This window comes from Hippopotamus amphibius, chromosome 14, assembly GCF_030028045.1.
Source record: "Hippopotamus amphibius kiboko isolate mHipAmp2 chromosome 14, mHipAmp2.hap2, whole genome shotgun sequence".
Classification (NCBI taxonomy): Eukaryota; Metazoa; Chordata; class Mammalia; order Artiodactyla; family Hippopotamidae; genus Hippopotamus; species Hippopotamus amphibius.
Window position 1 is genome coordinate 1,077,827 of NC_080199.1, and position 13,591 is coordinate 1,091,417.

The window sequence follows — 13,591 nt, forward strand, 5'->3', positions numbered from 1 at the left end:
AGCCCGTGTGCAGCAACGAAGACCCAACACACCCAATAAAATAAATAAATAAATTTATTAAAAAAATAAAGAAATGAAAAAGACATAGGCTGGGAAAGCGCTGCTGGCCAGCCGTCCCTCTCACAGCAGGTCAGGGGCCGTGCTGACCCCAGGGGGACCCCTGGGGACGTCTGCCGGCCTCCCAGCGTCGGGGCACCGCGAGCAGGAGCGGCTGGGGCGCCTGGGGCCGGAACCTTCCTGGCCGGGCCGCCGCGGTCGGGGGGAACCTGTAGGCCGGAGCACCCGCTCCCGGAGCTCCCGGAAGAAGCGGGGCATTGTGGGAGAGGCCCGCGTTTCGGCGGGTTCCGTCAAAATGGCGCCCTCCTCGCCGGCGCTGCCCGCGGGCCCTTAGCCTGTGGGGGACCCGGGAGCCCGCGGGGCGGACAAGGGGACGCGGGGCGGGCGGGCAGCCCCCCGCCGGCAGCCCCGGGCTAGGATGGCGACCCCGGACCAGAAGTCGCCGAACGTGCTGCTGCAGAACCTGTGCTGCCGGATCCTGGGCAGGAGCGAAGGTGGCGGGGCCGGGGGGCCGGGGTGGGGGGCCGGGGGCCGCGGGGCGCGGGGGCCAGGGCCCACGCCGTGCGCGCGGACGCGGGAGGGCGGCGCGGGGAGGCGGCGAGCGCGCCCGCGGGGCCGGGCCGGGCGCAGGCGGCGCGCGGGGCGGGGTGCGGCCTGGCAGCCGGGCCGTGGGGCCCGGGGGCTCGCGTCCCGGCGCCCGTGCCGGCGGGAGGGAAGCGGCCTTCCCGGGAAGCGGGGCGGCCGGGGGACGGGATCCCTAAGCGCCGTGACGGGGGCAGGAAGGTGCGCCTTCTGCGGGAAGGCGAGAAGCAAGCCCCGGGCGTGGGGACTGCGCTCCGCCCTGTCACGGCTGCGGGCGGTTAGCGCGCGTCGCTCCCTGGATGGCCTGTGGTCGCCTCAGGAGCAGAAGGTGGGTTGTCCCGGTCCGTCTGGTAGAGGACGCTGACTGCACACGGTTGCTCGGTCCAGGCTGTGAAGCTTCGCGCTGTCGCTCTGTTCATCTAAGGAAGCTTTAGGCCCCCCCCGCCTCCAGGTACCGTGCTGGGTCCTGGCGATGCAGGGGTGGTAGCCCCGTCAAGCCTCTCATGGGGCCTACGTTCTGGTTCCCGAGTTGTGGTAAAATCAGTAAACTTAGGCACGTCCCTGGCCGTCCAGTGGTTACGACTCAGCGCTTCCAGTGCCGGGGGCGTGGGTTGGATCCCTGGTCAGGGAACTAAGATCCCACATGCGGTGGGGTGCAGCCAGAAAGTTAAATAAATAAATAAAAATTAAAAAAAAAAAAAAAAGACTTTCATCCTTAGGGTGGAAGGAACGTCCCTTATTAAAAAAAAAATCAGTAAACTTATAAAGTTGATTATTGGTGCTGTGGTGAAAAATGAAGTAGGGAAAAGGGATATTGAGGCAAAGCTGAGGATACCTAAACAGAAACCTGAGCGGAGAGAGGGAGGGCCCCTGGAAGGCTTGGGCCAAGGTCTTAAGGCGGGTGGGTGCCTGGCTGTGCTGTCTTTGCCCCCAGCTCTTGTGTGCGTGTGTGTCCGGCACTCTGAGTGGCCTTTCTGATCTGATGTTCGGGAGCTGAGATTGTTGGCCCTGACTCACTCGCGTCGGGATTTGCGTCACACAAACCGCGTGGGCCCTCAGTTTCCTCGGATAAACCACACAGCCATCTGTTTCCATGGTCACGACTGGACTTTGAAGACCGTTCATTCATGGCGAGGTGTCATCGTGTTTCTCAAAATTCTTTTCAGCATTTGAGGCTCCTTTTGATTGACTTGTTTTTTAACCTCTTGGAATGGATGAAACTTTTTCAGAAAGTTCATCACCATCCTCTCTTCATTTAGAATTCTGTTTAAGAGTAAATAGGGTCCTGTACGCCTTCCACTTATACAGTGGTGTGTGTCAGTTATATCCTCTCAGAATAAAATACATCATGAAGTCCACTAAAACAACACTCTCTTTGTTCTGCTCTGGACAGCTTGGATTGCCAAACAGCTGTATTCATAATTCCAAATTATGCTACGATTTGTTGAAGAATTTATAAGTCTTTCATAGCTTTGCCTTGTTCTAATTTATTCTACCTTAGTGAACAAAGGAGCAATGTTAATTGCTGCCTTTACTGTGTATGAGATTTTTAAAAAATTTCATTAGTGGGTATTTTATCAATATTTGTTAACTTAGTAGAACATTTGATTAACTATTTCATTTTCTAGTGACATTATGAAAAATTGGCCTCATGCTTTTATAATATATTCCCTTTTTAATACTCTGAAATTGAGGCATAATAGACTCTTGGTACTTTTAATGTGAATTTCATATGAATCAATTTTTCATGAAGTTTTTTTTTTTTTTTTTTTGATTTGTAGTTGGCTTCAAGGACCTTCAGAAGCAAAGCACCTGGCTGTAACGGTGCTTGATGTTTTTATAAAGTTAGCATAACCATTATTTCCACCTTTTCCAGCTTATAACAGCCGTGAATTTGTTTGAAACACACAGTGCCCGTCAGTGACAGGAGAATTCTCTCTCCACATCCCCGAGCCTCTCTTGGAGAACATTTTACTTATTATTGTATCTTTGGATAGTCATTCTTTCTGTCTTTCGAAAGGGTGTACTTGATGTTACAGTGTTTCAGCTCTGTCAGAGGCAACTTCCCTTTTCATACTTTGTAATTCTCTTTCTGACTAGAGATTAAGGAGAAATACAGGCACATGCTTGGGTGGGACTGCAGCAGCCCCCATGCTGAGGTCAGGCGGTGGCCATGACTGGGAACACCTGTGTGAGGGCGTCGGGCGCTACCACGGTGCGGGCAGGGAGAGCATGTCGTCTTGGTGGTTCACAGACCACAAGTGGTGTCGCTGTGGGTCTTGTGTTTTTTTTTTTTTTAAACTTTTATTGAGATACAGTTAACGTATAATAAACTGCATATATTTAAAATGTACAATTTAGTATCCCAATCTCCCAGTTCATTCCCCCCAACCCTCCCCGCTTTCCCCACTTGGTGTCCATATGTTTGTTCTCTACATCTGTGTCTCATTTTCCGCCTTGCAAACCGGTTGATTTGTACCATTTTTCTATAGTCCGCATATATGTGTTAATATACAGTATTTGTTTTTCTCTGACTCACTTCACTCTATGATTTTTTGCAAATGGTGAAGAGTTCTTGATGAAGTTCCAGATAGAGTAGTCTTGCTCTTTGGAAAATTGATGTATATTAAATATACATTAAAACTATTATATGTCTGTTAAAATGTACAGTAAATGTTTATTAACGTGTATAGTGAAATTTTAAAGGTTTAAGCTTCACTTGAAAGATTGTACTTAATGGATTTATTGTTATTTTAAAATGAATTAGTATTTTAAAGTGATCTTGGTTTACATTTCTAATATAGTAAATATTGGTCGACGTAACCCACATAAACAAAGAAAAACTTTTAGGGTTCCTCAGTCTTAAGAGTGTAAAGGGGGCTTGAGACCAAAAAGTTTGAGAACCATAAACCTAGAGCAATGTTTTTTATTTTGTTTTTGTTTTAGATTATTGCTTTTCAGCTAGCTCTGTGATCAGAATCACCTGTGATCTCACGAGGCCCTGCTGACACTGGCTGCTCTGGGGAGAGGAGCTGGTGGGCAGACAGTAGTGGAGGGGAAGACTTTGTATTGTATCCAGCGTTACATCTTTTCGAGTTGTCTAAATGTGGCACTTGTCCAAAACTAATGTTGTGGGCCCCACCTTCAGAGATTCTGGTCCTGGCGGTGTCTGTCGGAGCGTGGCCTCTGGAACACAGTCACTGTGACCTGCGTCTGGGGTGGGGGTTGCTGGTTCAGGTTCCTGACCTGTTGTCCCGTCCTTTACGGGACACAGGCCCACATGTAGAGGAGGTGCGGGAGGGCAGAAACTGACGACTTGAACACTTTGTCCTCCGTCACTTTCTGAATCCCTGGAAAGCACGCAGCTGTGGAGTGTGAGGTGACTGGAGCCACACCTGAAGTCCAGTAACCCGAGCGTGTGGATGACCCTTTCAGGACGCGAAGGCAGCGGCCTTCCACCTGCAACCTGGGGCCTGCACCCGAGTGCTGTCTGCGCCTTCACACGTGGGACTGAGATCCTGTGGTCCCGCGGTGTGGCCGGCCCTGATGTGCACCTCCTCTACTGTCTTTCCCACCCTGCAGCCAGAGGGTCTTTTCTAGAAAACAGTTTCATCAGATCCGTCGAAGACTGATTTTATTCCCTGAATGGGGTCTACAGGATGAAGACCCCATTATCGTGCTTAAAGTGGAAGACGATGCTCTGTTGCGTTGTGGTTCTGACAGCTGCGGTGGACATGCTGTACATTTAAAAGAGGTTTTCAGGGTAACAGGGAAGACGGTCGACATTTGTGGAGTCCTTGCTGTGCGCCAGGCCCTCTGCTGACCCTCTGGGAGGCGGGAATAGTTGTTCTTGCCCGCACTTTAGACTGGGGCGTGGGGGGCGAAGTAGGCAGGGGCTGCCCCCCGGCTAGTGACGTGTGGGGACGCAGGCCTCTGGTCCCCGAGCCTCTCGTCTGGAACTCACTCATGCCTGCTCCCCCGCTCGCTGCTCCGCGCTGAGCCGGCGGGAGAGCCAGGGCCCTGCCCGGGGCGGGGGTGGGGCTCTCAGTGCCTGTGTGCAGTGTGTCAGCCGCGCCACGGCTGCTCTGGCGCTCGGCACACAGTATGTCCTTGAAGTCATGGGTGTCATTTTTTCTCCAAGAAATGGCGTCAGAGGCTTGGCAGAGGGGTGCACCTCCCCTTTCCGCTCCTGGGGACCGCCCCCCCCCCCCCCCCCCATGTCCACAGCAGACTGGAGGTGAGAGTCCTCTGGTACTTCGTGGTCAAAAGTTGACTACTCCGATTTTTAGCCTCGGGTTAAGCCAGGTGATAGCAGAGCTGCCGTGTGGACCTCCTCGTCTGGGACCCTCGATGGAAGGGCTTTGGCTTTTCCGATTTGGATGTTAGAATCCAGTGGCACTGGCCGCCTTTGAGGGACGGTGTCCAGAGGAGCTCTGTGAATCCCATCACTGTGCCCTCTCTAGCCGGTTCTCTGGCTCTTCACCTGGCAGGCTCTTCCCTGACCTACAGGCCGCTTCCTCAGAGAGGCCTTGCCTGACCAGCCCGTTTCGTGAAGGCTTCTCTGTTTGCCATCATAGCGTCCTGCTTATTTCTGAGGGGCACTTGTCCTAGTCTGATTACCTCGTGTATTGTTCCCCTTGTTTTTTGTGTCACACGAAGGCTGCCTTGTTAGCCACTCTTTCGTTTCTGTTCGATGCTTAGGGTCCGTACTGTTTGGCATGTAGTAGGTGCTTTGGAATTATTCACTGAATTACTGAAAGAGTTTACTTATACTTAAAAAATCGAACAATGTTTTAGGAGTGTTAAAGGAAAAGTTTGTAGTTGACATTGATATTTTGCATTTTAATCTTCAATGATAGTCTCACTAAAGGAAGAATAATTGCTTCTACTAATTTCTTTCATAGTCTGGATTTTGTACCTCTACCTTTGAAACATAGGATAGGTAGATTTGGTTTAAGGAATAGCTGATGGGTTTTTCAAATAGTTTATCCTCAACAAGGAAAGACAGACTGGATCTCTGGCTGGCAGGCAGACAGGGAAGCCGCAGTGTGGCTGTAGCGGTGGGAGGGTCTCGGTGGTCGTGCGGCGGTGTGGAGAAAGCGTGGACGCGGGGAAGGGGGGAGGGCTTCTGGTGCTGGGGAGCCGTGGAGCTCTGGTGGGAGAAATGCACACGCTCATGAAACGGTTAGGATGGGGATTTTTGTCTGATGTCCTTGAGTATGTTGTTAGTGAACTGTTGTTGGTAGAACTCAGGATCGTGGTTACCTAAAAATAGTTTTCAACTAGAATAGTTATGCAGCACTCCTTTAAAATAAGTGATTTTCAGTGTTACTTTTAATATTTATAAAATTAATGTATGCTTGGTGTAGAAAATTTTTAAAGTGTGGAAAAATAGGAAGAAAATCTCCCCTCTAACTGCGTGCCTGCAGAGAAGCACTTTGTGGGAATGCTTTTGCTCTCTTCCCTGTGTGTACACTCCCCGAGTTGGACACCTCTGTGCGGCCGTGCAGTGGTGCTGAAGGAGGACTCCGTGCGTGTGTGCGTGTGCGCGTGCTGGAGGTGGCAGGGCGGTCTGAGGAGCTGGGGGAAGGTGGGTGAAGGTTCTCAGCTGGACGTGAGCGAGGTGTCCTCAAGGAAGGGCAGGACCTGGGAGCGTGGCTGGTGTGTGAGCTGGGCTGGGGGAGGCGGCAGGAGGTGCAGCCCATGTTGTGGGCCTTCCTCTGGGTCACTCTGGCTGCGTGCGGGCGGGGCAGGCGGAGGAGTGGGTCCCCGGCTACTCAGGAGGCTTGTTGCGCTGGGCTAGTGGCTCTGGAGGGGCCAGGGTGCGGCACACGTTTAGAAGTCCAGTCGGCAGGGCTTACTGATCTGCTTTTCTTTCCTCTTGTGCGTTTATGCCTTAAACAAGCTCCCCTTTTCTCAATTTAGTGGGGTTTTTGAAGGGTGTGGAGATGCACGTCTGTGTGTAAGCCATCCTCTTCACCTGGAGGTGCACACCCAGTCATAAGTTACTGCTGGTTTTGGTCGCTCGCAGCCGCTGCGGGTGTGTGTGCACCTGGGCCCTGGCGCTCCCTGTAGGCTCTGCTGAGCAGGTGCTGTGGTTTGAGCGGGACTTTTCCTGCTCCTTTTTTTTTAGGATTATGAGTCCAGTGTGTTTTCTGTCTCCTAGGAGTTCTCTGGCCTGTTGCTGCTGCTCTCTGTCTGTAGAGCTGTCCTTCTGCTCATTTAGTCGTTCCTCCTGCTTCCTCGGTTCAGCCCTGGGAAGGTGGACAGTAGATGCACGTGTCCAGCGCGCTGTCTGGGACTGGGAGCTTCAGGGGATCACAACCTGGTGGCGATAACTTGCATCCTTTGTTTACCTTTCAGCCGACGTGGCCCAGCAGTTCCAGTACGCCGTGCGCGTTATTGGCAGCAACTTTGCCCCGACTGTTGAACGAGATGAATTTCTAGTAGCTGAAAAAATCAAGAAAGAACGTATGTATTTTTCTTGAGTGTTGTCATGTGTTGCATTCTTAAACCTGTCAGAGCTTAATTTTATGTATACACACACAGAAATATATACTTATGTATTTCTTTATATGTATGTATATATGTAGAGTTCCCAAGCACATTTTAATTATAGGTGCTATTACAGATCTACAAAAACATATATTAAAAATAAGGAGAGCTCAGTTCTTTTACTAGAACATAGTGAAAGCGGGTTAAGCACTGTTATAACAACATGGTTTGGGTTTAGAACGTGAGGAAGATAAGAGGACTTCACATGACTTGCTGCTTGTCTTGTGATTTGCAGTGTTTAATCTTATGCATCTTTGACCAGATAACACAGGGCATTGTCGTGGCAGCTAAACCACTCAGTGAGTCAAATACTGCTTCTATAGCCCGTCAGCATCCAAAGTTCCAATACTTTAGGGCTTCCTGTTGAACACTAATTCTGAGATGGTACTGGAAGCTTTCGTACCGTTGTTACCCCAGAGAAGAAGCTTTCTGCGTGTTAGCACCTGGTTACGAATGGTTCTCCTGCTGTGTCCCAGGAGCATCTGGAGGGGCTCTGAGCACCGGGACCCCTATGAGCACTGAGTTCGCTCTGCCCTCTGCAACAGCACAGAAAGCTAACTTGCTGTTTTATGTGGCTGTTTCAGATATAAAATACTAGTGTCTTTTAAATTGAAACAGATTGCAAAACTCACCATGTGTGACAAAATTTAACACTTATTGGTTTCTTCCTTTTTCACGTTGGTGAGTGAAGTACATTGTAACTCAAGGCTTGTTTTGCTTTATTTAGCAATCTATTAGATAAAACATCATTTTTGGGGTAAATATCCTATGTTCATTTTTATTAATATTATTTGTTGTACTTTATTGTTCTGTGACTTTTATATGTGAGTCAGTGTCAGTCTCATTCTATAGAAATAACGTATAAAAGTTAGTTACATTGAATTTTTAATTGCATGTGTTTTGTTGAATGCATTTTGTAATAATGCATTTTAAAGAGAGGTTTACCTTTCTGTGCAAGAAGACTTGGAGGTACAGCTCTGATTAGATCAAGCAGCCTCTGGTATGTGGCTCATATGATCCATACGTGGTACCAGGACCCTTCCCTAGCTGAGGAGTGTGGAAAGGTGTTGGCTGTCAAGTCAGCTGTTGCCTTTCTAGAGACGAATTCGAACGTTTAAACTAAGTGAGCTTGGCTGATGAGAGTTTAAGGAAGCAGTCCTGCTGCTCTGGGCTAAGCAGACACGGATTTCTTGGAGGATGCTGAGGCCGTAAGCCTGCTTCTAGGGGCGGTGCCTGTCTGGTGGCTGTGCCGGGATTCCTTGGAGAGGCAGCTATGCATGGGTGGTGTGTGCTATGTGGTGGATGGGGGATGGGGGGGTTTCCTCCCAGGGCCCGCATCCTCCTTCACGGAGCCCAGTGGCCTGTGAGCTCCGCGTTGGTTCCCGTAGCTTCTAGAGAACGTGCTGCGGCTGCGCATCCTGGAGATACTCGTGGATGGAACGAATTAGTGGGTGAAGGTAGCCACGTAGCTGTTTCGATTTCGATTTTGAAATAGTAACTGACTATTACATCTTACGCCAAAGCAAGACGAAACGTTGCTGTGTATATTAACAAAAGGACGCAGAGTGTGTAGTTTTAAGTCTCACTGTCATGAATGGTCTCTGTGTTGCTGCCTTTTGCAGTCAGGATCCCAGAGCTCTTTCCAAGTCCTGTCCCTCCCTCCAGGTGGCCTTCATCAGATCGCTGAATGTGGTGCTTCGCCTCACTTGGCTGTTTATCCCTGTTTATAGACGGGATCTAAAACCCTGTCTTTTCTATTCTCAGCTACTTATCACATAAACTCTTTAATTCCAGCCTCATTTTGTCCATATTTTACAAATCTCAGTGAGATCAAATGACTTGACGAAATTTATGGAGCTGAAGTGACATGGTCTAGTTACTTTGATTCTTAAGCTCAGGATTCCTTTTAGACGTCAGAGTTATCTGTTACTGTGGGGGAAACAGTATCATAAAAGTGTATTTCGGCGATTAACATGCTCATGTTCTAACTTTTCAGTTATCCGACAGAGAAGAGAAGCGGACGCTGCGTTATTTTCAGAACTCCACAGGAAGCTTCACTCACAGGTATCAATGCCTGTCTGAGAGCTGCTCTGCCGTTGGCAAGGCTGTTCGTGTGGCTGGGTACATGCGGTCCCCTTCTCTGTGTTGGGTGGTGACTTAAAACTCTAGACAGTGTTTGCTTTTTATTTTTATTTTTTTATAAGTTTATTTTTTTAGTAATTATTTATTTATTTGTTGGCTGCATGGGTTCTTCCTTGCTGCGTGCAGGCTTTCTCTAGTTGTGGCAAGCAGGGGCTACTCTTCATTGTGGTACGCAGGCTCCTCATTGTGGTGGCTTCTCTTGTTGTGGAGCATGGGCTCTAGGCACGTGGGCTTCAGTAGTTGTGGCACGCAGGCTCAATAGTTGTGGCTCACGGGCTCTAGAGCACAGGCTCAGTAGTTGTGGTGCACAGGCTTAGTTGCTCTGCGGCATGTGGGATCTTCCCGGACCAGGGATCAAACCTGTGGCCCCTGCACTGGCAGGAGGGTTCTTAACCACTGTGTCACCAGGAAAGCCCAGTGTTTGCTTTTTAAAAATGTTCGGTGTTAGAAGGAGGTTGTAGCTGGGTTGACTGTGAAGTTACTTGTAAAGAGGAGTGAAGCTGCAGTGGGAAAGTGATCAGCCTCACCGGGCAGTGAGTGTGTCCCTGAAGCTGTAGCTCCGTCCCGGGAGGAAGCGCGTCGGCAGAAGCCTTGGTGTGTCTGCACAGCGGCAGAGGCTCAGCTTGCTGCCGCACCTCGTTTTCATCACGGTGTGCTTTCTGCTGTGACGGTGACCGAGTTAAAGTAAATTAGTGTTACAGCAAATACATTAAAAAACTGATTTGGACGTTTTGTGCTTGGATGTTGATACTTGCACGTGAGTGCTCTTTCTAACGTTATTTTTATAAAAGACTTAGCTGCCCTTTGCTGCAGTAAACTGACTGATTCCTAGGGGAGGGTCTGTGAACCAGACTGTAAAGGAACCTAGACAGCTAGGTAGCTGTCTCCCTCCTCTTACAGAGAAGAAAGTGGATTTGGACAGGTTTACTGCTTCACTTAACAGATAGCCTCACGATGGTGACCTCACGGGGCAGTGCCTAGTGCTGCCAGTAAAGACACTCATGGTTCCTCCACGTCTCCCCTTTGCTTGTCTATTGTGGCCTAAAAATAAGCTTCACCTTACTTGCTGACCATTTTGATTTCTCAGTTCAGTTGGGTTTTCTTGGGTTCGCTGCTTTAAGTATGTTTTCCCATCTTTGATAATATTTACGAAGCTCAGGAATGATCTTGTGAGAGACGTGATTAAAAAATCATGACTGTAACCTAACATTGGATTTTAAAATCCAGAAAAGAAAAGAAAAAGAAATATTTGCACAATCATTTCCAGGCAAACAGTTTCAAACTGCTGTATTAATTGCTTTTCTTAATCTTTCTCTCTTTTAAAAACAACTTCACTTGTGCACCGAAAATTACCGGGATCTGCCTGTCAGACGCCACACTCCCGAGGCGCTCAGTGGACGTAGCGCGTCCAAAAGGCAGACGCCCTCGTCAAGGCTGTTGTGTCTGTTAACACCGGCCACGAGGTGAAGACGTATTTAGGAAGTTTCTAGTTTAAATGGCTGTTTTCCCCGATTCACTTTGGAACACCGAATGCTTATTCCTAAAACAGCGATGCTTTAAGCAGCAGCCGCTTCCTAGGGCTGGAAAGTCCACTTGGCGCCTCGTGCGGCTGGAGCCTGATGGGGAACGTCAGGGAGCCAGGAGAGCCAGGCCTTCTTGCTGCGGAACCGTCTGCGTCTGCGGAACCGCCGCTGTGGTGGACGTTTTATCCCCCTTCTGCCCGTCAGGGCCTTCCCGCAGTGTGTCCGTGGGTGCCCGGGCAGGTCCAGGGTGCCCTTTGCCGTTGTGTCCATAGACCCCGGGTGGGGTTGGGGAGTGGCGGTGTGGGCAGGGTGTCCTGGGCTGGAAGCTGGACCGTGGCTGGTGGGGCAGAGCTGACGTCGCGGAGGGGCTTGCCTGGGAGGCGGCGAGCTCGCTGTGGGGTGGGCAGGCGTGGGGGGTAGTGCCGTCGGGGGGGTTGCCGGGGCCTTAGGAGGAGTTGGGCTGGGTCAGCGGAGTGTGATGCGGGGGTACGTGGAGTGTTTAAATAACTGCACAGCGCTTGTTCTGATGCCCGCCTAGAGCTTGTGGGGCCCTGGTGCGTGCCGTCACGTTCAAATTCAGTGTGTGCACAGCGTTTAACGTTTATGTCTGAGTTGAGGTCCTTTCCTTTTCAGAGTCTAAGGTAACAAGGTCTGCAGCGGTTCAGCATCGTCTGAAACACCTGTGCTGCCGGAGTCGTTGATTCCGTTGGTCCCCCAGCTCTGTTCTCTCCCCCTTTCTGCTGCTTTCAGTTCTGGGGGCTGACAGGTGTGGATGCAGCCCCCGGGCTCCCTCGTGTCCTGGCTTCTGGTTGGCTTCCCCTGGAGCAGGCAGGGTGGGGATGAGGGAGTCCCTCCGGCCGAGCTGCAGAGACTCATGTCTCTGCTACGAGACGCACGTCCCCTCGGGGCGTCCTTTCGTGAGCCTGGACCACCGAATGCTCCTCCTGTGTCTGGAAGTGCAGTTCATGATACCAAAGTGTGTTTGTCCGGATGTCTACTGACCACTGGGCTGAGGGCTCCGTCCAGGCTGGCCTCCTTCTTCCTCGCTGTCCCAGCTGGGGAGTTTGTTGTTTCTGAACCATTCTGTGTAAATTAATTTTTAAAGTTAGACCATTATTTAAATACGTGGAATGAGCTTATTCTTTAAAGAAACCTTCTAGGAATGTTTTTACACTTAGTGAAGAACTTGTGTAATGTGAGTAACCATCCCATAATTTGTTTTATAAATAAAGTATGTGTATTTTCCAGCCTGTGCACAGGAAGGGGAGAGCACACGAGTGGAGTGGAGTGCTCTGTAAACTGGGGATAAAGCGTGTTGCGGGTGGGCTGCTTGCTGTGGGTGGTTGTGAGTCGGGGGCGGTACGTTACCTTACACAGACGCCTCGGGGTTATCATCCTGACCTCCAGGTGCTTCCGAACCTTGAGTTTCCCAAGGGTACATTATGCTGAGACCTACATCTTATACTTCAGAATTATTTTCTTTTTTCTAATACTTTTTTTTTTAATGGCCTAAATCAGACTTAGTTGAGGCGGGGGGGAGTGGTGCGGGGAAGCATTCGCACATTTTCTGACGGCATTATTCTTACAAGCATTGCGTTTGGGAAGTTGGTTATTAGAATTATTTCAGGGAGGGAATACTGTTAGGCAGAAGTAGGGTACTTTAAAAACATTCACATCGGGACTTTGGAGTTAGAGTTCAGGGGGTTAAAGGTTACAAGGGTCTTGACCTCTTGAGAATATTCTCTTGCCTTTTGATGGGTAGCCCTATGGCAGTGCCTGAAAAATGGACAAATTTAGATTTGATGTTACCAGGTGAATTTTAAAATGCATTTCTGTTTTGGAAATAAAGATAATTTAGGAGAAAGGAAGATGAAACTGGGAAGTAGTACAAAGTTGTTCTTTTAATGTTTTCTTTCTAAACAGGGAGTTTTGAAAAATAAGTGGTCAATTCTCTACCTCTTGCTAAGCCTTAGTGAAGATCCACGCAAGCAGCCTAACAAGGTGAGAGGCTCTGTTTTCATAGCTCGATGCCTGTTTCTTTTATTTATTTTATTTTATTTTCGATGCCTTTTTAAAGCACAGCGTCTTCCACTGGGAGAGTTATACCAAAGTTTGATAGCAACTGGCTGGTATACTTAAGGAAATAATAGGAGAAAAGCAAAAAAACCTGTTTTCTGGGCAGTCATGAGGGTCAAGATATTTTTCTTTCTTTTTTTTTGTTTTTAAGGGCATTTTTAGTCAGTATTCTGTGTTTCCTTAGATGTTTTTGAGAATCATGTTATTTCAAATGTAACAATGTCTGGTTAAATAGAGCATAGACTATCAATTTTCAGAATTTCACTCTGTGATGTTATTACTGTTAGCACAGCTTCATTCTTCTTTGGGTTAGAAGACCTCTTAGGGTTTTCTTGTGTTGTCAGATAGCGTGGTGAACGTCGATTACTGCTACACCATGCGAACTTTGCTGTCGCTGGGCTCAGTTTTGACCCGGGCCGCGTGGGAAAGAGCCACTGGGCTGCTGTCCCGAGTCCCAGAGTCTGGTGTAGCGAGCCGCCCGACCATGGAAGGTCGAGTGTTTAGAAAGTTGAAGAAAGTGGGTGAAAGAAGCAGAGTCACCGTTAAAGCCGTAGTCTAAGTAATAAGCATTCTTGCATTATATAATAAAGCCAGACGTTTAAAAATATTTGAGTGATTATTTGAGTTTTAGTTTGCTTGGTTTCTGAATAAAGTAG

At 49.1% G+C, this 13,591-nt stretch overlaps 1 protein-coding gene across 1 annotated transcript in view; it reads left to right on the top strand.

Annotated features, from left to right (window-relative positions):
- The first annotated feature begins 331 nt into the window (after nucleotides 1-331).
- The window catches only part of TUBGCP3 (tubulin gamma complex component 3), a 58,467-nt gene continuing 45,207 nt past the window's right edge, over nucleotides 332-13,591 (top strand). The window contains exons 1-4 of the mRNA XM_057707262.1: nucleotides 332-551; nucleotides 7,003-7,110; nucleotides 9,191-9,258; nucleotides 12,783-12,860. Coding sequence (XP_057563245.1) covers nucleotides 476-551; nucleotides 7,003-7,110; nucleotides 9,191-9,258; nucleotides 12,783-12,860 — 330 coding nt within the window. The 5' untranslated portion in view covers nucleotides 332-475. The remainder of the gene's footprint in view (nucleotides 552-7,002; nucleotides 7,111-9,190; nucleotides 9,259-12,782; nucleotides 12,861-13,591) is intronic.